At 34.5% G+C, this 22421-nt stretch overlaps 1 protein-coding gene across 2 annotated transcripts in view; it reads right to left on the bottom strand.

Moving 5' to 3' along the window:
• The window catches only part of KLHL4 (kelch like family member 4), a 77425-nt gene extending 55376 nt beyond the window's left edge, over positions 1-22049 (bottom strand). The window contains exon 1 of one of the 2 annotated variants that reach the window (XM_084870669.1): positions 21217-22049. In XM_084870669.1, the coding sequence (XP_084726795.1) occupies positions 21217-21638 (422 nt within the window). In that variant the 5' untranslated portion in view covers positions 21639-22049. The remainder of the gene's footprint in view (positions 1-21216) is intronic. The other variant, XM_084870668.1, reaches the window with a different exon arrangement.
• Positions 22050-22421: the final 372 nt, after the last annotated feature.

Genomic DNA, 22421 nt, shown 5'->3' with positions numbered 1-22421 from the left:
TACACCATGGCAGGTGAAGGCTACAGGGACAGAAGCAGCAATGGCACCCCAGAATCTGGCTTTCTTCTCCAATTGCTGTGAAGCATGGTAGCAGCAACAAAGACATATCTATGGCCTCCCAGGGCAGCCATAGAAAATCAGGCAACAATGCTGCATGCTTGCAAACACTTCTCTCCCCAAACTGTCACAACCCCTCACCATGGTGGCTCTGACCCAGCCCATCTGACAAAGATGGAGCAACTTGAACAACTACAGTGATGCCCACAACACCCTCCCATGCCATAACCCTGGAGACACAAGTAGTGCATGTAAGGGAAAATAAAACAATATACCACAAAACAAAGAAAGACCCCTATTTATCAACCTGCTGAAATATTAAAATAAAAAAGATACCAAAATAAAAAGAATTTTCACTACTTCCAATCTCTACTACAAAAAAATAAAGCTGGAAAAAAATCACAAATATGTAGAGATACAGAAACAATTTGTATCCATCAGTTGATGAATGATGAAGATGTGGTATGTATACTTATGCATACACACACAGTGGAATACTATAATACTAGTCCATGTAAAATATGAAATACTGCCATTTGCAGCAACATGGGTGCATCTTAAGGAAATAATCCTAGGTGAAATAAGTCAGATGGAAAAGGATAAGAATTGTATGATTTTACTCATTTTGAATATAAAACAAACAAACAAAGCAAAAACCAACTCAGATGCCGACGACAACAAATTGGTGGTTACCAAAGGGGAAGGGCTATGAGGGGGAAGGTGAAATGGGTAAAGGGAGTCAAATATATAACACATGGAAACTAGACTTTTTATGGGAGACTATAAGAGTATGCTGATATTGAATTATCATGTTATACACCTGAAATTTATAAAATGTTATTAGCCAATGTCACTTCAATCAAAAGTGACATTGATTTTTTTTTATTAAAAAGAAAGAAAGTGAGGCACAGAGAGGTTAAATAGCTCACCTGAGGTCATAAAACAAATAAGTAGTATAATTGGCCTTTAATTCTGATAATCTGACTCCAGAATGCATTCTTTTGTGCCTTTTATATAGGACGAGTGCCCCCATCGCACAAAATCGTCTGAAACCTGGAACCCAGGTCAGCAGCCTGCAGGAAGGCCCTGGCCAGCCCTGATCACCAGCCAGGCGTAGGGACCCCACCCATGCATGAATTTCATGCCCCAGGCCTCTAGTTTATTAATAAAATAGTATTTTAATTTAGTGTAATATTTTAAAAGTAGACAAAATGTTTAAATTCTAACTTTTACAAACACATGTATATTATTTTTTTAAACTCACAGACACAGACAACAGTAATGGTGGTTACCACAGCTAAGGGGGTAAGGGGATAGTAAATATGTAAAGGGAGCCAAATATACAGTAATTAAAGATCATTTGACTTTGGGCACACAATGCAATATACAGATCATGTATCATAGAAATGTACACTTGAAATTGATATAATCTTATTAACCAATGTCACCCGAATACATTTAATTAAAAGAGAATAAAAGACTTTCATCTTAAATATTAAAGAACTGAAGATAAATATATAAATAAAGTCTGTGATGACCAAGCTATTTAAGAATGCAATAATCAACTATCTATACAATAGTGTGTGTGTGTGTGTGTGTGTGTGTGTGTGTTTTTCCAAGTAACTTCATTGAAGCAAAATACAGCAGATATCTTCTCCCCCCGTCCCAGATCTATCCTTCTCCTGTTCATCCTTTCTTAGCAAAGAAATACCCCACTCCCATCTTCCCTCTGATATTCATCATCTAGGAGATCTGGACTGAGTTGGTCCCTTGTAGTTGCTCTTAAAATTTTTATTGGAGGTTATTTTCCATTTCAACAAAATTATGAGCTTAGGATAGGATCTGTGTTTTTATTCCCTTGTTATACTTTCACACATGGGGAGGGAGTATAAGGCTAAATTACTACTGACAAGGTTTTTATTAATTTTCCTTGTCAACATTTGAGAATTTAATTTAAATAACAGATTAAAGTATATTTTCAACTCTTCATATAAAATATAATTGGTTATTATATTTTATTATCAATTATTCTTTATATACAGCCTTGGTATTTTATTAATTGCATTCTTATCTTTTTCAAATATTGGAATCCTGACAAATTGGGCTTGAGGAAGCTGATCAACTGTTCTTTTAAACTTTGGTTCAGAGGTTTGTTAAAAATTCACATTTGTAAATCCCACCTCAAAACTAATGAATTAAATTCTCTAGTGGTGAGTACTGTATTACTACATTTTAAATAAGTTTTCCAGATGGTTCTTGGGCACACTGAAGTCCAAGATCTTGTTTATCACTATCAGAAAGGAGAAGTGCCCCAAGTGTAGCTCATTCAACTAGCATATCTGAAAATGATCAGCTTTGCTCACTCCATAACAAGCTTTATAACCTTAGTGACTTAACAGGATATTTTCCCTCCTATTCCTGTTAAATTTCTAATCTTGGCTTCACATTCTTGTGTTTGTGTCACCTTTATTTCAGACCCAGACCTCCACTGACAATAGCTCCTAATTGAAACTCCTTTATTTAATGACCTTTGACTATATGCAGATTTTAGTTAATTCATTGTGACTCATGAGAAGTTCTTGAGTTACTTTCAGTCATAAAAGCTTTTGCTGATACATTTTGGAGGTGAAAATAATGAGGATTTATCACTAGTAATATGAAAATTAATTCTAAGTTCTCAGTTGCATTTATTTTCTTTTATATTTTATTGATTTTTTACAGAGAGAAAGGGAGAGAGAGAGTTAGAAACACTGATGAGAGAAACATTGATCAGCTGCTTCCTGCACACCCCCCACTGTGGATGTGTCCGAAACCAAGGTACATGCTCTTGACCAGAATCAAACCTGGGACCCTCCAATTGGCAGGCTGATGCTCTATCCACTGAGCAAAACTGGCTAGGGACTAAGTTGCATTTTTAAGGAGATCGGTATTATCACACTGGGCTGGCACTTGTGATAATTATTTACTTATACTTGGTGAAATTTTTCATGTAGTATCCTGGTTGCCTAATGAACCTAGACTAGAAAGTGTTTCAGGATTATGGCATTTAAATTATATTGATGTAGGGTGAACTTGGCAGGCTCCTCCTGCCTGGACGCTGAAGCATTATAGATCCAGGGATTTTCTGATGAAGAACAATCAAAAGTGTATGTTCCAGGAACTTCTGCAGAAGGAAATATCAGAGCTAGACACAGGTTGATGAGACTAAAAGCTAATGTTAAACTCAAGACTTACAGGGTGACTGTTGCTTCAATCTCCATGGAGTGTTTATAAGGTATAGAAGATTCTATAAATGAACAGAATTTCTGCAAGGGAAGACTAAAGAATGCATCATTGAAGGATATAAGTCTTGTAGACAAAAGATGCATTGCCAATTTCTTTAAAGAAGTGGCCAGATAAGTGAGGAAAAGGAAGTGACAGAAAGACTCAAAGCTGAGCAGGAATCACTTGAAATCAGGTAGGGAAGAACAGAATGAACTGATCATCAAAGAAAGGGAAGATATCTTTTTTGAAAGTCCTCTTTCAACCTGCAGGAACTTTGACTCTTTTGTGGAGAAAATGTAAACTCTAGAGAAATAATTGTCCTAATTTATAACAGGGAATAAATCTGCATAGGCTTACATTTCTAAGCAATCAAAACGACACTTAACAGCATGTGCTGTTGCTTCCTTTTGTGCTTGGTATGGCCATCTAGCTGTTCTGCTGCTATTCTAATGTAGAGCGCATATTTGTCAACCAAAAAAAGACTATAAAAATTTAAGCATTTAAATGTAGTGTTGGAACTTGATTACATTCTGTTCCATTACTGCAATTGAGCCTGAAATCTCTTTGCATTTGGTATTTTTTCTAGCTAAACGTTTGACAGTGTTAACTGATTCTACTCTGAAATCATATTTAAAAAAAATGCTTTTATTGATTTGAAAGAGAGAGGAAGGGAGAGAGGAAAACATCCGAGAGAGAGAGAGAGAGAGAGAGAGAGAGAGAGAGAGAGAGAGAGAGAGAGATATGCATCTGCTGCCCCCTACTGGGGATCAAGCATGTGCCCTGACCAGGAATTGTACTTAGCCACACCGGCCAGGGCTGAAATCATTTAAAAAATTAACCTCTTGTAATTTATAGATATTTTAACTGATAAGTGTTTTACACTGCAGCATAATGGCACCAAACTATTTTCATGGAGGAGAAAACTGTTGGGGTTAGAAATAAGGAAGTGTGTGTGTATGTTTATATAGTTATGTGCCACATAACATTTTGGTCAATGATATACTGAATATACTAACATATCCTCAAAAGTTTATAATGGGCCTGAAAAATTCCTGTCATCCAGTGATGTCACATCCATCTTAATGCCATAGTGCAATGCATTATTCATGTGTTTGTGGTGATGCTGGTATAAACAAGCCTGCGCTGCTAGCTGTTTAAGAGTATAGCACATACAATTATGGACTGTACATAATACTTGAAAATGATAATAAACAAGTATGTTATAAGTTTTAAAATAAATTATATTGACCTATAGCTTTTATAGCTGGACTTTTACTTCCCCAAGGAAAATGAACAAACACATATATTATCTTACAAAGTTGTTTTGCAATTTTATATTATTGATTTTATTTTTCTTCAAATACCAAATTTGGTAAGCTTGAAACAGTGTGGTTTTATGTCTCTGAGTGTTTTATAAGATTGTCAACTATATATACCTTTTTTATATAATAACTAGAGGCCTGGTGCACTTAAAAAACTCAAGATTGAAGGTAACTCCTAAGGAAATACAGCAAGATTTCAATACACTACATATAGAAGGAATTTAACTCGACATAATAAAGCCCATATGTGAAAATCTCACAGCTAACTTCAGATTTAATAGTGAAAAATATGAATGTGAATATTTTCCCTCAAAGATGGGGGGCAAGGCAAGAATGCCCACTCTCATCACATCTAGTCACATAATACTAAAAATCCTATCCAGAAAAATTAGCATAAAAAGAAATACAAGTCATCTAAATCAAAAAGGAAGAAAAATTATCTAGGTTTGCAGATAGCATGATCTTAATATGTAGAAAAAACCCTAAATATGTCTCAAAAAAATACAAAGCCAGGTAGAGTTACTCAATAAACTCGATTAAGTTGCAGTATACAAAATCAACATGTAAAAATCAGTTATGTTTCTATACAGTAACAACAACATATTTGAACAGAAAATTAAGAAAACAACACCATTTATAAAATTTTCAAAAATAATAAAACACTTAGGAACAAACTTAACAAGAATGTGAAAGACATGTTCAATGATAATTACAAAGCATTAATAAAAGAAATTAAAGATGACACAAATAAATGGAAATACATAGCATATTTGTGGACTGAAAAAAAATCAATATTGTTAAAATTATCAGAATACCCAAAAATATCTGCAGACTCAGTGAAATCTCTCAAAAACTCAGTGATATTTTTAAAGAAATGAAAAAATTCTAAAATTTATATATAATTACAAAAAAATTGCAAAAGCAGTCTTGAGAAACAAGAAAGTTGGAGGCATCTCACTTCCTAATTTCAAAAAATATATTATAGCCGAGACTGGTTTGGCTCAGTGGATAGAGCCTGCGGACTGAAAGGTCCCAGGTTCAATTCCAGTCAAGGACATGTACCAGGGTTGTGGGTACATCCCCAGTAGGAGGTGTGCAAGAGGCAGCTGATTGATGTCTCTCTCTCATCAATGTTTCTAACTCTCTATCCCCCTCCTTTCTTCTCTGTAAAAAAATCAATAAAATATATTAAAAAATATATTATAAAGCTACAATAATTAAAACAGTATAGTGCTGGCACAAACAGACAAATAGACTAATGGAAAAAAATTGAGAGCCCAAGGGGGGAGAGGGGAATACACACGTATATGGTTAAACTATCTTTGACTAGGATGACAAGTATAAACAATGGGAGAAGGATTCCCTCTTTAAAAATGATGTTGGAAATTCTGAATATCTACATGAAAAAAAAAATGTGTTAGACTTTATCTTATCCCATACACAAAAATCAACTCACAGCAGAATGAAGATTTAAATGTAATACCAGAAATTCCAACACCTCTAGTAGAAAACATAGGGGGGAGCTTTAAGACATTGGTATTGGCAATGATTTCACAACAAAAGCATGAGCACTGAAATCAAAAATGATCAGGAGTAATATATTAAACTAAAAACTTCTGCACAGAAAAGGAACTAAAGAGTGAAAAAGCATCCTATGAAATGAGAGAACATATTTGCAAACTATCTATGGACAAAGGGGTAATATACAAACTTTGCAAGAAACTCATACAACTCAACAGCAAAGGAACAAATAACCTGATTAAAAATGAGTTAAGATCTTGAATAGACACTTTTCCAAAGAAATAAAAATGGTGAACAGGTATATGAAAAGCTGTTCAGCATCACTAATCATCAAGGAAATACAAATTAAACCACATGATATATCACCTCACACATCAATAATAATAAAAGCATAATGTGCTAATTAGACCAGACAGCCAAACAACCTTCTGGACATCATTCCAGATGTCCTTCTTGATGACCTTCTGGATGAAGCCTGCAGCGGGGGCCAAGGCAGAGGCTGTTATGGGTGATCAGGCAGTCATGTAGAGTGGTTAAGGGCAATGAGGCAGGCAGGCAGAGAAGTTAGGGGTGATCAGGCAGGCAGGCAAGGGAGCGGTTAGGAGCCAGTGGTCCAGCAGGGATTGGGCCTAAACCGGCAGTCAGACATCTCCCGAGGGATCCCAGATTGTGAGATGGTGCAGGCCAGGTTGAGGGGGCACCCCCCCCCCCGCCATGCATGAATTTCGTGCACTTGGGCCTCTAGTTTTATTTTAAAAATGTAAGTGTTGGTGTGAATGTGGAAAAATTAAACACTTGAACAATGTTGGTGGGCATGCAGATTGGTGCAGCACCAAATTAAAAATAGAACTTCCATATGATCCAGAAATCCCATTTCTGAGATTGAAATTTAAATGAATTGAAATCAGTATCATGAAAGATATCTGCACTCCCATGTTCATTGCATTACTATTCACAATAACCAAGACATAAAAATACCCTAAGTGTCTATCAACATATTAATATGTAAAGACAATATGACATATACAGAAAATATAATTATTATTCAGTTTTTAAAAAGAGGGAAATGTTGCCATATGCAGGAACACAGATAAGACCTGGAGGACATCATGCTAAGTGAAATAAGCCAGTTACCAAAGGACAAATTCATGATTTCACTTATGTGAGCTACATGAAATAATAAAACTCATAAAAATAAGAGTAGAAGGGTAGTTTCCAGGGGCTATAAGTAGTGGGAAATGGGGAGTTTCTGTTTAACTGGCATATAATTACATAAGATGAATAAGTTCTGAAGACTTGCTATACAAAATTGTGACTATAGTTAAAAATATTATTTTGTGCACTTAATATTTTTGATTTGTTAGATGTCATGTTAATTCTTACCACAATAAAAATATAATGAAAGCTTAAATATTTTAAATTAAATATTATTAATTTAAATAGTCCAGGGTCTTAGAATCCAATTAACCCAGATCTTGATGAAAATATCATATTTTTATTTTATTTAAAAAGTCTTTATTGTTAAAAGTATTATATATGTCCCCCTTTTTCCCCTTTGATCCCATCCCCGCTACCTGCCCCAGGCCTTCAGCACACTATTGTCTGTGTTCATGGGTTATGCATATAAGTTCTTTGGTTGATCTCTTCCTACCCACCTACTCACCCTCACTTTCCCTTTGAGATTTAATAATCTGTTCCATGCTTCTATATCTCTGGGTCTAATTTGTTCACCAGTTTATTTCTTCATTAGATACCACACATGAGTGAGATAATGAAATATTTGTCTTCCTCTGACTAGCTTTTGTTGTTGTTGTTGTTGTTGTTGTTGTTGTTGCTTAATAATACTGTCCAGGTTCCTCAGTGCTGTCTCAAAAGGTAAGAGACTTCTTTTTTATTTCAGGATAGTATTCCATGCTAAAAATATACCACAACTTTTTTTATCCATTAATCTACTGATGGGCATTTGGACTGTTTCCAGATCTTAGCTATTGCAAATTGTACTGCTATGAACATAGGTGTGCATATTTCCTTTCTGATTGGTGTTTCTAGCTTCTTGGAATATATTCCTAGAAGTGGTATTACTGGATCAAATGGAAATTCCATTTTTAAATTTTTGAGGAAACTCCATACTGTTTTCCATAGTAGCTGCACCAGTCTGCATTCCCACTAGCAGTGTATGTGGGTTCCTTTTTCTCCACATCCTTGCCAGTAGCTATTCTGACAGGTGTGAGGTGATACCTCATTGTCATTTTAATTTGCATCTCTTGAATGACTGGTGACTTTAGTATTTTTTTCATTATGTCTCTTGGCTGTATGTATGTTCCCTTTGGAGAAGTGTCTGTATTTAGGTCCTTTGCCCAGTTTTTAATTGTTGTTTTTTTTTTTTGTCTTCCTTTCCTTAAGTTATATGAGTTCATTATATATTTTGTATATTAATCCTTTATCAAATGTATCATTATATATTTTGTATATTAATCCTTTATCAAATGTATCATTGGCAAATATATTCTCCTATACAGTGGGCTTCCTTTACATTTCATTGATGGTTTATTTTTTCTGTGCAGAGCCTTTTATTTTGATGTAGTCCCGTTTATTTTCTCTTTTATCTTGCCCTAGGAGAGATATATCTTCAGACATACCACTACCAGAGATGTTTGAGATTTTGCTGCTTATGGTTTTTGCTAATATTTTTATGGTTTCATGATTTACATTTAAGTATTTTATCCATTTTGAGTTTATTCTTGTGTATGGTGTAAATGTGTAGTGTAATTTCATATTTTGTATGTATTTGTCAAATTTTCCCAACACCATTTATTGAAGAAACTATCTTTACTCCATTGTATACTCATGAGTCCTCTGTCAAATATTAATTGAGCATAACGTCTTGGGTTGATTTCTGGGGTCTCTGTTCTGTTCCATTGATCTATATTACTGTTCTTGTGCCAGTACTAGGCTGTTAGGAGTACAGTGACTTTGTAAGTATAACTTAAGATCTGGTATTGTGATTCTTCCAACTTCATTCTTTTTTTCTTAATATTGTTATAGCTATTTGGGGTCTATTTTGGTCCCATATAAATTTTTGGAGTATTTGTTCTATATTTGTGGAATATGCCATTGGCATATTAAAGGGGATTGCATTGAACCTATAGATTGCTTTGGATAGTATGAACCTTTGGATGATTTTGATTCTAGCAATCCATAACCACTGGTTTATATTTTCCTTTCTTTTTCAAAGCCCTATAGATTTCCAAACACAGGTCTTGTACCACCTTGGTTAATTTTATTCTTAAGTGTCTTAATTTTTTGTTGCAGTGCTAAATGGGGATTTTTTTAGTTTCTCTTTCTGAGAGTTCTTTATCAGTGTATAAAAATGCCATCAATTTCTGGGTGTTAATCATTTATCCTGCTACATTGCCTAATTCATTTACTAAATCTAGTAGTTTTTGATGGAGACTTTAGATTTTCTATGTACAATATCATGTCATCAGTAAATAATGACAATTTTTGAGAATCAAGTGGAACTTCTCCCTAAAATTATCCACAGACACAAAAAATATTTCAGCAAATTCTTGGGGATTATTAAGCCTTGACTTGTAAGATAAAGTCTAAACAGTCCTTATCTTGTATTTTTAAACCATCCTTAACTTATGACTAATTATTTTTTTCTTGCTTAATTTTGTACTATTCTCCATGTATATTATTCAGTACAACCAAATTTAAATCTGCCATCTGAATAGACCTTAAACTTCCATGCTTCAGTGCATTATTTTTTTTCCTGTAAGTACAGTTGGAATGTAGTATTTTGTTAATTTCAGGTGTGTAATGAAGTGATTCAAATTTATATACCTTACAGTGTGATCACCACTATATTAGTAAGTCTAGGAATCATCAGTCACCATGCAAGCTTATCACAATATTATTGACTATGCATATTCCTCTTTGCCTTTTTCACTTATCACATTTAATTCTTCCCCTCTGGCAATAATCAATTTGATCTGTTTCTATGAGTCTGTTTTTTTGTGTTTCATTTTTTTAATTTGTGTGTTTAGAGCACATGTGTCAAACACAAGGCCCGCGGGCCAGATCCAGCCCGCCAGGCCTTGCAATGTGGCCCGCACCGCGCTGTCATCACTGCACTCCGCTGTCAGTTTATGACATTGTCAGTTTATGACTGTTCAGTAAACCATTCAGCCCGCGATTTAGGCTGGATTTTAGATTTTGGCCCCAACTCTGATTGAGTTCGACACCCCTAGTTTAGAGCCTACCTATAAGTGAAATCATATAGTACATGTATTTCTGACTTATTTAACTTAGTATAATATGCTCTAGATCCATCCATGTTGTTTCAAATAGCAAGATTTCATTCTTTTTTATTGATGAGTGATATTGATGAGTTATGTATCTACTTTATCCATCCATCAGTGCATTTTTAAAAGCACTCTGTGCTTTTCCTCTTATTTAGAATTCATTCTTCCCCATAGTTATATCAAGGTATAGAAATTAGCTAAAGAGCTTGTATGCATAGCCCATGGACACAGACAGTAATGTGGTGATGGCCAGAGGGAAGGGGCCTAAGGGATGGGTTGAGGTGGTCAAAGGGAGAGAAAATTGGGACATATGTAATAGTGTCAACAATAGTGTCAACTACATATTTTGATGTAGTCCCATTTGTTTATTTTCTCTTTTATCTTGCCCTAGGAGAGATATATCTTCAGACACACCACTACCAGAGATATCTGAGATTTTGCTGCTTATGGTTTTTGCTAAGATATCAAAGAAAAGTAAAGATATCAAAGTGTTATGCAATACTTAAGATTCATCTCAAAGCATATTTCCTCCATGAAACATTCTAAGGTTGCTCTGTTCAGAATTATTTCTTATCTTTGAATGCCTGTAGGGCTTCATGACCAAGCAATTTAACCTGTTCTTGCAATGTACTGATTTTTATTGCCATGAAATCTTTCAAGTGATTGCACTTTACCTCCCCAATAATATTGTAAACCTCCAGTGGGCATCAGCATGTGTTATTTATCTTTTCATTCTTAGAATGCCTAAGAAAACATGATGCACACAGTAGGAGTTCAATAAACACTTAGTGAAAGGTGAAAACCAACACTAATACCAACTTCTGAATTAAGCAACTGGTTTGTTGGATGTTACAACAGACTTTGGACTGTTGTGACAGTATGTTACACATATAGTTGCTTATTGTTGTAATAGCTACTATAATCAACGTTAGCCAGAAAAGGACAACTAAATGCTGACAGCAGAATAGTTTTACAGGAAAACAGTGGTTAAAAGATTTAACAGATGGCTATTACTGAATGAGCTAGCAGCAGAATGATCAAAAAGCAATCATTTACACTGAGTGGCCAGGTTATTATGATCTCTGAACACATAATAATCTGGCCACTCAGTGTACATCCTATATAATAAAGGGCTAATATGCAAATTGCCCCCCCCCTACCAGGAGTTGGACCAGTAGGCAGCCGGCCAACCGCCCATGTCTCCTTCCCTTGACCAGGTTGGCCAGACCCCACCCATGCATGAATTCATGCATCAGGCCTCTAATATATATACTGAGTGGCCAGATTATTATGCATTAAGAGATCATAATAATCTGGCCACTCAGTGTATATTAAAAGCCTGTTGAAAAAAATTGCAAGGTGTATAGTACATTTACTGAAGAAGCAGCAGCAATAGATAAGGTGTGAAGACGTTGAGAAGTCCCCATTATATACAGTAACTTCTAATGCATGCAAGAGACAAGTCACAAAATTAACAGGCTAAGAAAAGCTAGCCAGTAGTAACAAAGAATTCACTTCTGGTAGTTTAAGCAAACAAAATCATTGGCATTGCTTTCTTCCAGGGCAAGCAAATGCTAGTGATTATATATATATATATATATATATATATATATATATATATATTGATTTGGGAAATCCATATCTCAGAGAAAAACTTATGTAGTGATTTTTATTTAAATTTTCAGTAATATTGGTCCCATCCTAAAACATCATATAACTGGGAATTATTTGATTTCAATTTTCTCACTTTTAGTTATCATTTTTTAGCTGGTCTTTTTACTTTATTTTTAAAAATATATTTATATTGATTTAATAGAGGAAGGAAGAGGGAGAGATAGAAACATCAATGTGACAGAGAATCATTGATTGGCCTGCCTCCTGCATGCCCCACACTAGGGATTGAGCCCACAATCTAGGCATATGTCCTGACCAGGAATGGAACAATGACTTCCTGATTCAGAGGTCCACACTCAATCACTGAGCCTTGCTTCTGGGCTAGCTATTTATATTTAAATCTATTCACAAAATATTATTTGCCAATCCCTAGGGCTGCACAGGTTTCATTCTCTTTGGTGAAATTATAATCTGAATAGACTAAGGTCACCAATAATAAAATATACTCAATGACTATATTTTTCATTTTAGCATGGAAAGATAAATATTTTTATATAAGAAATCTTGATTTATATATGTCATTACTTTCCTCCTGAAAAGTAAACCATAATTTGCAATATAAATACATAGAAAGAAGTGTCAGGCCATGCTTTCATTTGAAAACACCCATAAATATATGCCACTTCAACAGTATCCAAAGGGTTCTCAGTGATTAAATAGAATGATTTTTTATTATTTCCATCTATGATCTTATTAGTTGCTATGCCCTTATAAATGGGTTCACACTAAATGACAACCCCAATCAATATCAGTGTGACAGGACTTGAAATTGCATGTAGTTTTTAGATGTTTGACTTTTAGCTAACTTCCCTATGAATTGCCTGTGGGATATTATCTTGTTGCCAATATGTAAGATTTTGCATGGAGGATGTATTAGCTCTCTGATTTTGATTTAGTACTCTTTTAATCAATTGCCAAAGAACATATATATATAAAATAAATAAAAACAACAAGTTGTCAGTTTTTAAAACGGAATGGTCTTGCCCAGCTGATGTGGTTCAGTGGTTAAGCAAGGACCTATCAACCAGGAGGTCCTGATTAGATTCCCAGTCAAGGCACATGCCTGGGCTTTGGGCTCAGTCCCCAGCAGGGGTGCAGGAGGCAGCTGATTGATGATTCTCTGTCATCATTGATGTTTCTATCTCTCTCTTCCCCTCCCTGTTCTCTCTTTGAAATCAACAAGAACATATTAAACACACACACACACACACACACACACACACACACACACACACACAACTGAATGGTCTTTTAAGTATAGACTTATGAAACCTATTTACTGGGTTATCACTTGCTAAAAATATTGCACTTTTTTACAGAAAAAAATATGATAGTATAGCAACAGTATAGAAAGTCCCCATAAAACCCACACCCAGTTTCACCTATTATTAGTATCTTATATTATCACAGCACGTTTGTTACAATCAGTTAACCAATGGTGATACATTATTGATAACCACAGTCCATTATATTTATTCATATTTCTTGTTTTACCTAAGGTCCTTTTTCTGTTCCATAGCTCATTTACTTATTGTGTCTTCAAGAAAGAAGACATACAAGTTTAAGAAATAGTCTTAAAGTACTAAATAACTGAACACTTACACAATATGTAATAAGCCAATATAATTAACATGTTGCTCTTGAAATCACATATTAAAGAGTACCATTCATTTTGAGTCCTTTATTTCTATTTCTAAATGCAGAAATAAAATACTTGTCTTTCAAATATTGGAAATGGCAATTATAGATGTTTAATCATAACATTTAAAAGAATATGACACTAACATATTACCAGATTACTAGATAAAAAGGGGTTACAGATTTAAAAAATGTTAAATATATTTTAATTAGTATTAACTTAAATATATAGGCAATATCACACTAATTATGTGTTCAAATGCTCTAAACTTAGTAAAGAAGTTGAATGACCTGTGTATTTTTGTATGGTATATTTGAGAAATGATAAATGAGGCCCACGCTACCTCACTCTCAGTACTGAGGCTCTATCAAGGGTTTCAAACTAACCAATAGAAGTTTCATCTTTAACAATTCAACTTCTGGGAACATATTTGAAAAAAAAAACCCTGAAACAATTGGAAAGAATATATGCACCCTTATTATTATTGCAGAATTATTTACAATAGCCAAGATCTGGAAGGAGCCCAAATTCCCATCAGTAGATGAGTGGATAAAAAAGCTGTGGTACATTGACACAATGGAATACTATGCAGCTGTAAAAAAAGAAGGAAATCCTCCCTGGCTGAATGGCTCAGCTGCTTGGAGAGTCATCCTGTACACCAAAAGGTTATGGGTGCAATCCCTAGTAGGGGCATGTACAAGAGGCAACTGTTTCATCTTTCTCTCTCACATTTCTGTCTGTCTCTCCCTGTATTTTTTTCTCTCCCTTACTCTCTCTTTCTCTCTCTCTCTCTCTCTCTCTCTCTCTCTCTCTCTCTCTCTCTCTCTCATCTCATATCTAAAAAATAATGAAAACATATTTAAATGAGGAATACAAAAAAGGAAATCTTACCTTTGGGGACATCATGGAAGGACCTGGAGAGTATTATGTTAAGTGAAATAATCCAGTCAGAGAAAGATAAGTAGCATGTGATTTCACTTATATGTGGAATCTAATGAACAAAATAGACTAGCAAACAAAATAAAAACAGACTCATAAATTCAGAGAACATACTGACAGCTGTCAGAGGGAAGGGGAGTTGGGGGACTGGATGAAAAAGGTGAAGGGCTTAAACAAAATAAAATAAAAACTTGTAAACACAGACAAAAATAGGATGGTGATTACCAGAGGAAAAGGGGGATTGGAGGAGGTAGAAGAGAGTAAAAGAGGGACAAATTACTTGGGATGGTGAACACACATTACAATATAAAAATCTACTATAGAATTGTACACCTGTAACCTATATAATTTTATTAATCAATAGTATCCCAATAAATTCAATAAAAATGTAATATTAAAAAAGAATAATATTATTAAGATTAAATTATTTGTTCAAATGCTCTAAACTTAGTAAAGTAGTTGAATAGCCTATGTATTTTTGTATGGCATAGTTTAAAGATTAGGCAAAGGAATTTAACCTTAAACTTCTATAAACAACAATATAATTGTAGATTTTTTTTATTCTTTCCTTTAATAGTTTCTACTGAATAGTGCGGTGTAAAATTAAATAAAGCTGGTCTAGCAATAAACATGAGAAAAGCACATTATTTTTGCCCTGAATGAAGATAAGCAACAACAGAAACCCTATAAATTAATACCCAGAGAAATATCATTTATAGTTATGAGCACTATATTCACATTCAAATATTTTTCTTGCAAATATGAGAAAACATATGTAAGTTTCAAAATTTCATCTGGAATAAAACAGACCCTGAATAGCTGCAGCAATCTTCAAAAAGAAGGACAAAGTTGGAGGGATCACAGTACTAGATATCAAGCTGTATTACAAATCCAATGTTCTCAAAACTGCCTGGTACTGGCACAAGAACATATAGACCAATGGAATAGAACAGAGAACCCAGAGTTTAACCCAAAGCATTATGTTCCATTAATATTTGACAAATGGGCAAGAGCATACAATGGAGTCAAGACAGTCTCTTCAATAAATGGTGTTGGGAAAATTGAACAGATACATGTAAAAAAATGAAACTAGACCACCAACTTACACCATACACAAAAATTAACTCAAAATGGATAAAAGACTTAAATGAAACCATAAAAATCTTAGAAGAAACCATTGGCAGCAAAATCTCAGACATCTCTTGTAACAATATATTTATAGATACATTTCCTAGGACAATGGAAATTTAGGAGAAAATAAATAAATGGGATTACATCAAAGTAAAGAGCTTCTGCACAGCAAAAGCAACCATCAATAAAATAACAAGCAAGCCCACTCCATGGGAGAACATATTTACCAATGACACATACACTAGAGGATTAACCTCCAAAATCTACAAGGAATGCATACAACTTAACAAAAGAAAGATAAACAATCCAATTTTAAAATGGGCAAAGGACCGAAATAGACACTTCTCCAAAATGGACATACAGAAGGCTGAAAGGCATATGAAAAAATGCTCAAAGTCACTGGTCATCTGGGAGATGCAAATCAAAAGGACAGTGAGGTATCACCTCACATCTGTTAGAATGGCTATCATTAACAAATCCACAAACAAGTGCTGGCGAGGTTGTAGAGAAAAGGGAACCCTGGTACACTTCTGGTGGGAATGCAAACTACAATAGTGCAGCTTCTGTGAAAAACAGTTTAGAGATCCCTCAAAATATTAAAAATGGCACTACCATTTGACCCAGTGATCTCACTTCTAGGAATATATTCACTGTTGTATTACTCTTCCCATTGAGAACTCTACTTCAGCTGCATTGGTTTTGTATTTGAAAATATCAAACACCCTCCCATTTCAGAACTCTTGAAATTGCTGTTGTGTCCTTCTGGAAAACTCTCCTTGTAAATACCCACTAAGCTTACTTCCTATTCTCTGAGAAAGAATGCTTACAATAAGTTTCACTGTTTAAAATCTAGGATTTCCCTTATGCATAAATATTTCTCAATCATATTCCATATCATAGATAGATTTGTGTGGAGGATAAAGAAGCACAATACATTTGGCCCTGTCTAAATAGTTTTGTTAAGAAAGTAAATACACCATCATGTGTCTGTTTTCAGGAAAGGAACAGGCGTCTGTACCTGAGGTATATGGTCTCCTTGATGAGTAGCCAGATCCTCAAAGGACAAAATGGCACCATAGTTACTGAATGGCCATGGGCCTTGCATGTGATCTTAAAATCACTCTAATGGCATATTTTTACTTCACCAGTTAAGGATGTTTTAGATTTAATAAATGGACTTTGTGGGGACATGCAGCATTGATTTGCAAAGAAAAAAATGGGTGATGGTCATAGGCTCCTTTTTTTGGCATAGCATTATGAACTTCTCACTTGCTTAGAATTCTTGAGTCAATCATCCTTATGTCTTTCCCCTTCATTTAGATATGTGCTCAAATGTTATCTCATCAGGAAAACCTTGCCAATCTGAAGGAGTATCCCTTCTTAACTCTCTTCCTTGCGTTTTTTTTTTCTTCCTACTTCTACTAAACTGTAATATTTTGGATTTTTTAAATTTTCTTTTTCTTAGTCCTCAACCAAAGAAATGTTCATTGATTTTTAGACATAAAATAAAGGGGGAGAGAGAGAGGGAGGGAGGGAGGGAGGGAGAGAGAGAGAGAGAGAGAGAGAGAGAGAGAGAGAGAGAGAGAGAGGGAGAGAGAGATACATTAATGTGAGAGAAACATGGAGCAGTTGGGAATCGAACTGGCACCCTTTTAATGCACAGGAGGACACCCATTCAATTTAGACACTTTTTTATATAAAAAACTAAATAAAAAGACACCATTTGTAATAGCAACAAATCTACAAAATCACTCAAAATTAGCAAAAGAAAGAATATATAAGAATTTTACAGAATAATTCTAAAAACTATTAAAAATTAAAAAAGTATTTTTATTCACTGGATTTTATGAAAGGAGTTATTATAAAAGCACATCTGTTTATTTTTTATTTTTAAAATATATTTATTGATTTTTTACAGAGAGGAAGGGAGAGAGAAGAGAGATAGAGTTAGAAACATGGATGAGAAGCATTGATCAGCTACCTCCTGCACGCCCCTCACTGGGGATGTGCCTACAACCAAGGTATGTGCCCTTGACCGGAATTGAACCCTGGATCATCCAGTCCTCAGGCTGACACTCTATCCACCGAGTCAAACTGGTTTTGGCAATCACATCTCTTAAAATTATTCTATAACTTCTATATATTTCTAATGAAATTCATGTGGATTTTTGGAGAAAATTAGTAAACTTTAAAAAATATTACATAAATTTTTACATATATCTAAAGCATTTTAAAAAGAGAACAAAGGTTTATTCACAAGGGAATAAAGTTCTGAATACAAAAGTTAATACTAAAAGTTAGTAGCATATAATATAGCAAGATACCTTTATGACCTTTATTTCTTAAACTAAATTCCCATATTAAAAGCTCTAGAATCTTATTTAGAAATGCACTATGTTGGGTTGGTGCCCCATTCCCCATGCACAAGGCTTACTTCCTTTTTTATGTGTCACTGTGGCTAGAGTTTATTTATTTTTACTTTTTAAAAATTATTATATATATATAATAATGACTTGATATATATATGTATATATATATGTATATATATATATATATATATATATATATATATATATATATATATATAAAATGACTTGATTTCTAAGGTCTTGGCCCAACCCAAGGGCCTATCACTAAGTCAGGTCCTGCCAGACAGGAGGAACTGTTTTTTTCCCACCCTTTGGAGGACAAAAATGGGCATATCCAGGTTATGGGCAAGCAGCAGAAACTGTTCTACTGTTTTGCATATTGTTCCTTCTGTCATAAACTATAAAAATGATGTATTTTTTTTTTTTTGCGAAAACAAAAAAATAAAACCCAATAATAAAATTAAAATTGAAAATTGTTGAATTTTATGTTATAAAACTAAGGCTTTCTCTTTTATAAAAAATGAATGGTTGTAAAATTTAGGGAAGGTTTTGGAATGCTAAAAATAAAATATATGCGTACACACACAGAGTAATATGGAATGGTCTTTAAAGAGTGCTGAGTAAAACACATTAATACATAAAGGACACTGAGGTAGTTAGGAGGAAGCAAAAATGCAGTTAGTAGATGAGAAAGACCCAAAGAAAATGACAATTGAGTCCAGGTCTCTAATGCCAGGGATACTGGTATATTCATACTCACAGCGTGGGGTCATGATAGAGAGATGTATAGTAATAACTTGGCTTTAATATCTATTTTAGGAATAACTGCAGATTATCCTGTTATATTACATGTTAGAAATTTAGTCCATTCTCTATTTATTTTATGCAATATTTGTAGAAAGCAGGATGGCTTAAAGACCATACTTTGCCCTGACTGTCAGAGCCCATATTATACCAGTGTGGTAATTCACACTAACTGCCATTTTTGTCAGTTCGTTTGTTTGTTTTTAACTACTACAAGAGTTGTATTTTGGGGATTGAAGGCTGTTGCCAACTAAACAGGATCCTTTCCTCCTGCACCGTATCTTGTTGAAGACAGGCATTAGGAAAGTTGGACATAAGAAAGCTCCTTTTCAAACCCTCCTTAACCAAGACATAATTCAGAATGGCCAATGACAAATTAATAAGTCATTATAGGTCAGTTAATAAGATACTCAATTCCCCCTTCTCTTCTGCTTAAAATATCCCTGGCACATCAGTAAAAGCACTTCCTGTTTATTTTTAAAAAATAGTAACTTCCACTTTAACCATAGGATAATTAACAGACATTTATTGAGAACAGGGAAACTATCAGAAATAAAATAAGAGAAATTTAAAAAAATATATTATTTGGTAACACTTTATATTTGATATTTTATCCAGCATTTAATTTTAGCAAGTAATTTATTATAAATATATTTTCATGCTGGAAAATGAAATCAGGGATCCTCAAAAATTTTTGTTAGGCCAGAGTGGATAAATTTAAAATTTTCTACAAGAGAATCAAATGTATTAAATATTAACCTCCAAATTCTGCAGTTTTTAAAGTGGATATTCATGGTGAGGAGGGATGATTTAAAGATCTTCTGAATCTAAAAATGTGGATTATATATTACTTTGAAAGTCCAATCAGTTGTACTATACAACCTGCAATCCCAAAAAGTATATAGCATTTTGGGGGGTAATCACAAAAATATTTAGAACAATTCGTTAATACACACTTTGTCACTTCACACTTGGTCATTTGCATGTTTACATTTCAATAAGAAGACTGAGTTCCTATAAAAGCATCATCTCACTCACTTGATTTGTCCTTTGTCATAAGTTGTAATGTTGCTTTTTCTATTGATATTATATTTTCAATTTATAAAAGAAAGAAATTGTCAGGCAGATATATTGGAAAAATTATATCTAGAAGCAAATACGCCAGTTCTTCTCTTCTATTCTTATGTAGAGACAAAGTTATCAAATATCCAGATTTCCAAATAAATATAGTTTCATGCCAAACTGTTATAAATTTTAAAACATACCCCAAATACTTATTTTTCCAAAGGTCTTTTACAATTTCATAATGTTGCCAAGATTATCAATTGGGTCTATAGCATGCTAGGGAAATAAAATCTTAAAATAAAAAAATTTAAAAATAAAGATATACTAGGTTAAGCTATATTGGGCAATATTAGAGGAGAGAATAATTTTCTCCCACTCAAACAATAAAGGTAATGTTAAATGTTTTGTAAACTATCTTATCCTGAAATTATACTTTTTAAAATAATTTCCTGTTCCATTCAATGTTCTGAAATAATTGACATAATTACATTTCCTACTTTAACATCTCTCTGCTATGAGCAACAATTTATTACATGCTTTATGTAAAATTTGTTTTATTATTACAAACTAGCTATGAAACTAATACAACTTGAGATAAATCTCAAATGCCAAAGGAAGCTGTCCCGTGTTCTCACATAGATAACATTTATAAATCGTCAATATAGCAACTATGTACTACGGAGCCGATAAGAATGTGCTGAGCAGTATGAGGTTTTATTTCGTCAGAGCTGGTTTAACTCACAAAGTAAAAAAGAGTTCTATGTAATTCATCACACTTTTGCAAATAATCACAACTATTTGAACATCCAAGATTCAAAGGATATTTTCAAAAAATTAATACTTATAGTAAACATCTCTTAGAACTGAAACAGAATTCTTAATGACATCAGAATGATACAGGAGAAGCAAAATCATAACCCTAAAATATATCCCCTATAAATTATGAAAATGAGTTATTCCTGTTTTCTTCATAGTTTTAGAAGGGGGGTGTTTCTTGGAGATTCTGATTGACTGTATATAAATCAGAGATTATTATAGCCCTATTATTGAAACACTGAATGAGAGTTTTAGAGGCTACGATAACCTAGGCTAGGACTTTCGATTATGCCAATGAAAACTCCTACCTGGCAGTAGACTCTCCTGTACTTTCATCAGCCATCATCTCCAGATCTTGTGAATGTTTCTCACAGGCTCTTTTGAACAAATTCTCCTCTGGAACTGCTTTAGGAGTATCTTCATTTGCTCGAAGATGTTCTATCAGGTTCTGCGGGTGCCAAGTCTGAAGCACTCTTTGATGGGCAGGGGCCAGTCCTGGCACTGGTGGCAATATGTTGTGGTGGACGGGACTATTGCTTTTCTTCAGTCCGTTTCTGTCCCGAGAGTGGTTCTTCAACCTGCCCTGAACCTGGGTCCCTCTATGCTCATATCCTTCCTGCTGAAGGCAGTTTCCAGGGTTGGAAGAACCTTGAGAAGGATGACTAAACCACCTCCAGCGTAGCCGTAGGATCTGTTTCACATCAAACTCTTTCTTGCCAGACATTGACATTGTTGCAGGAGGAAAGACAAAAGCCTTCTCTCACAGAAAGGAAACGGAGCCTTTGTTATCTCTGGTTTCTCTGCCTCTTCTGTTGAACTAACAAAAGCACAAGTGCCTAGAGCAGCCTTTTCTTGTTCCCCCCTCCCCCGCTGCCTGCTGCCTGTGCTATACAGAGAATACTTCTAGCTTTCTAGCTGCGAAGCTGCAGCTAACAGTGTAGGTGGGAACCCATACTGACAGGATGATGAGGTCAGACCTTAAACAAGTAAATCAGCTTAGCACAGGAAAGCAGCTACCACAACACACTCCAGCTGCTAATGTGCATGCTCACTCACAGTCTTCCCTCCTGGACTTGCAAATATTGAACCCAGCTTCTTCCTTCCCGAGTTGCAGTAGCTGAGGCTTAAAACCAAGCATGTGAGCAAAAGCAAAGTGTTTCAACTCACTTCCTTCTAGATTCCCTTCACTCACCCCACCCCCTGCCAGATTCTTTTCCCAGTAGCTCACTTCTAAAACTGTGCCACTTTGTCCTGCGAGAATTTGTAACAGTGAATTCATTATGATCTATTTTGGGGATCTTACAGAAATTTTGAAGGTGGTTTATTAAGGGAAAGCATCTTGCCACCAGTCCCCTAATTCAGGTTTGCCATTATTTTTATAATACATCTGAAAATGTGAATGTCTTTACATAAATATTTGCTTGAAAACCTGAACAGTTTTAAAAATATACGAAAGTGTTTTTCTAATCTCGTTAGCTTAGAAGAGATGTCTTCTCTCAGTGACCAAAGCCTG

This window comes from Pipistrellus hanaki (assembly GCF_964339955.1).
Source record: "Pipistrellus hanaki genome assembly, chromosome: X".
NCBI lineage: Eukaryota > Metazoa > Chordata > Mammalia > Chiroptera > Vespertilionidae > Pipistrellus > Pipistrellus hanaki.
This window is presented reverse-complemented; position numbering and strand designations above follow the sequence as displayed.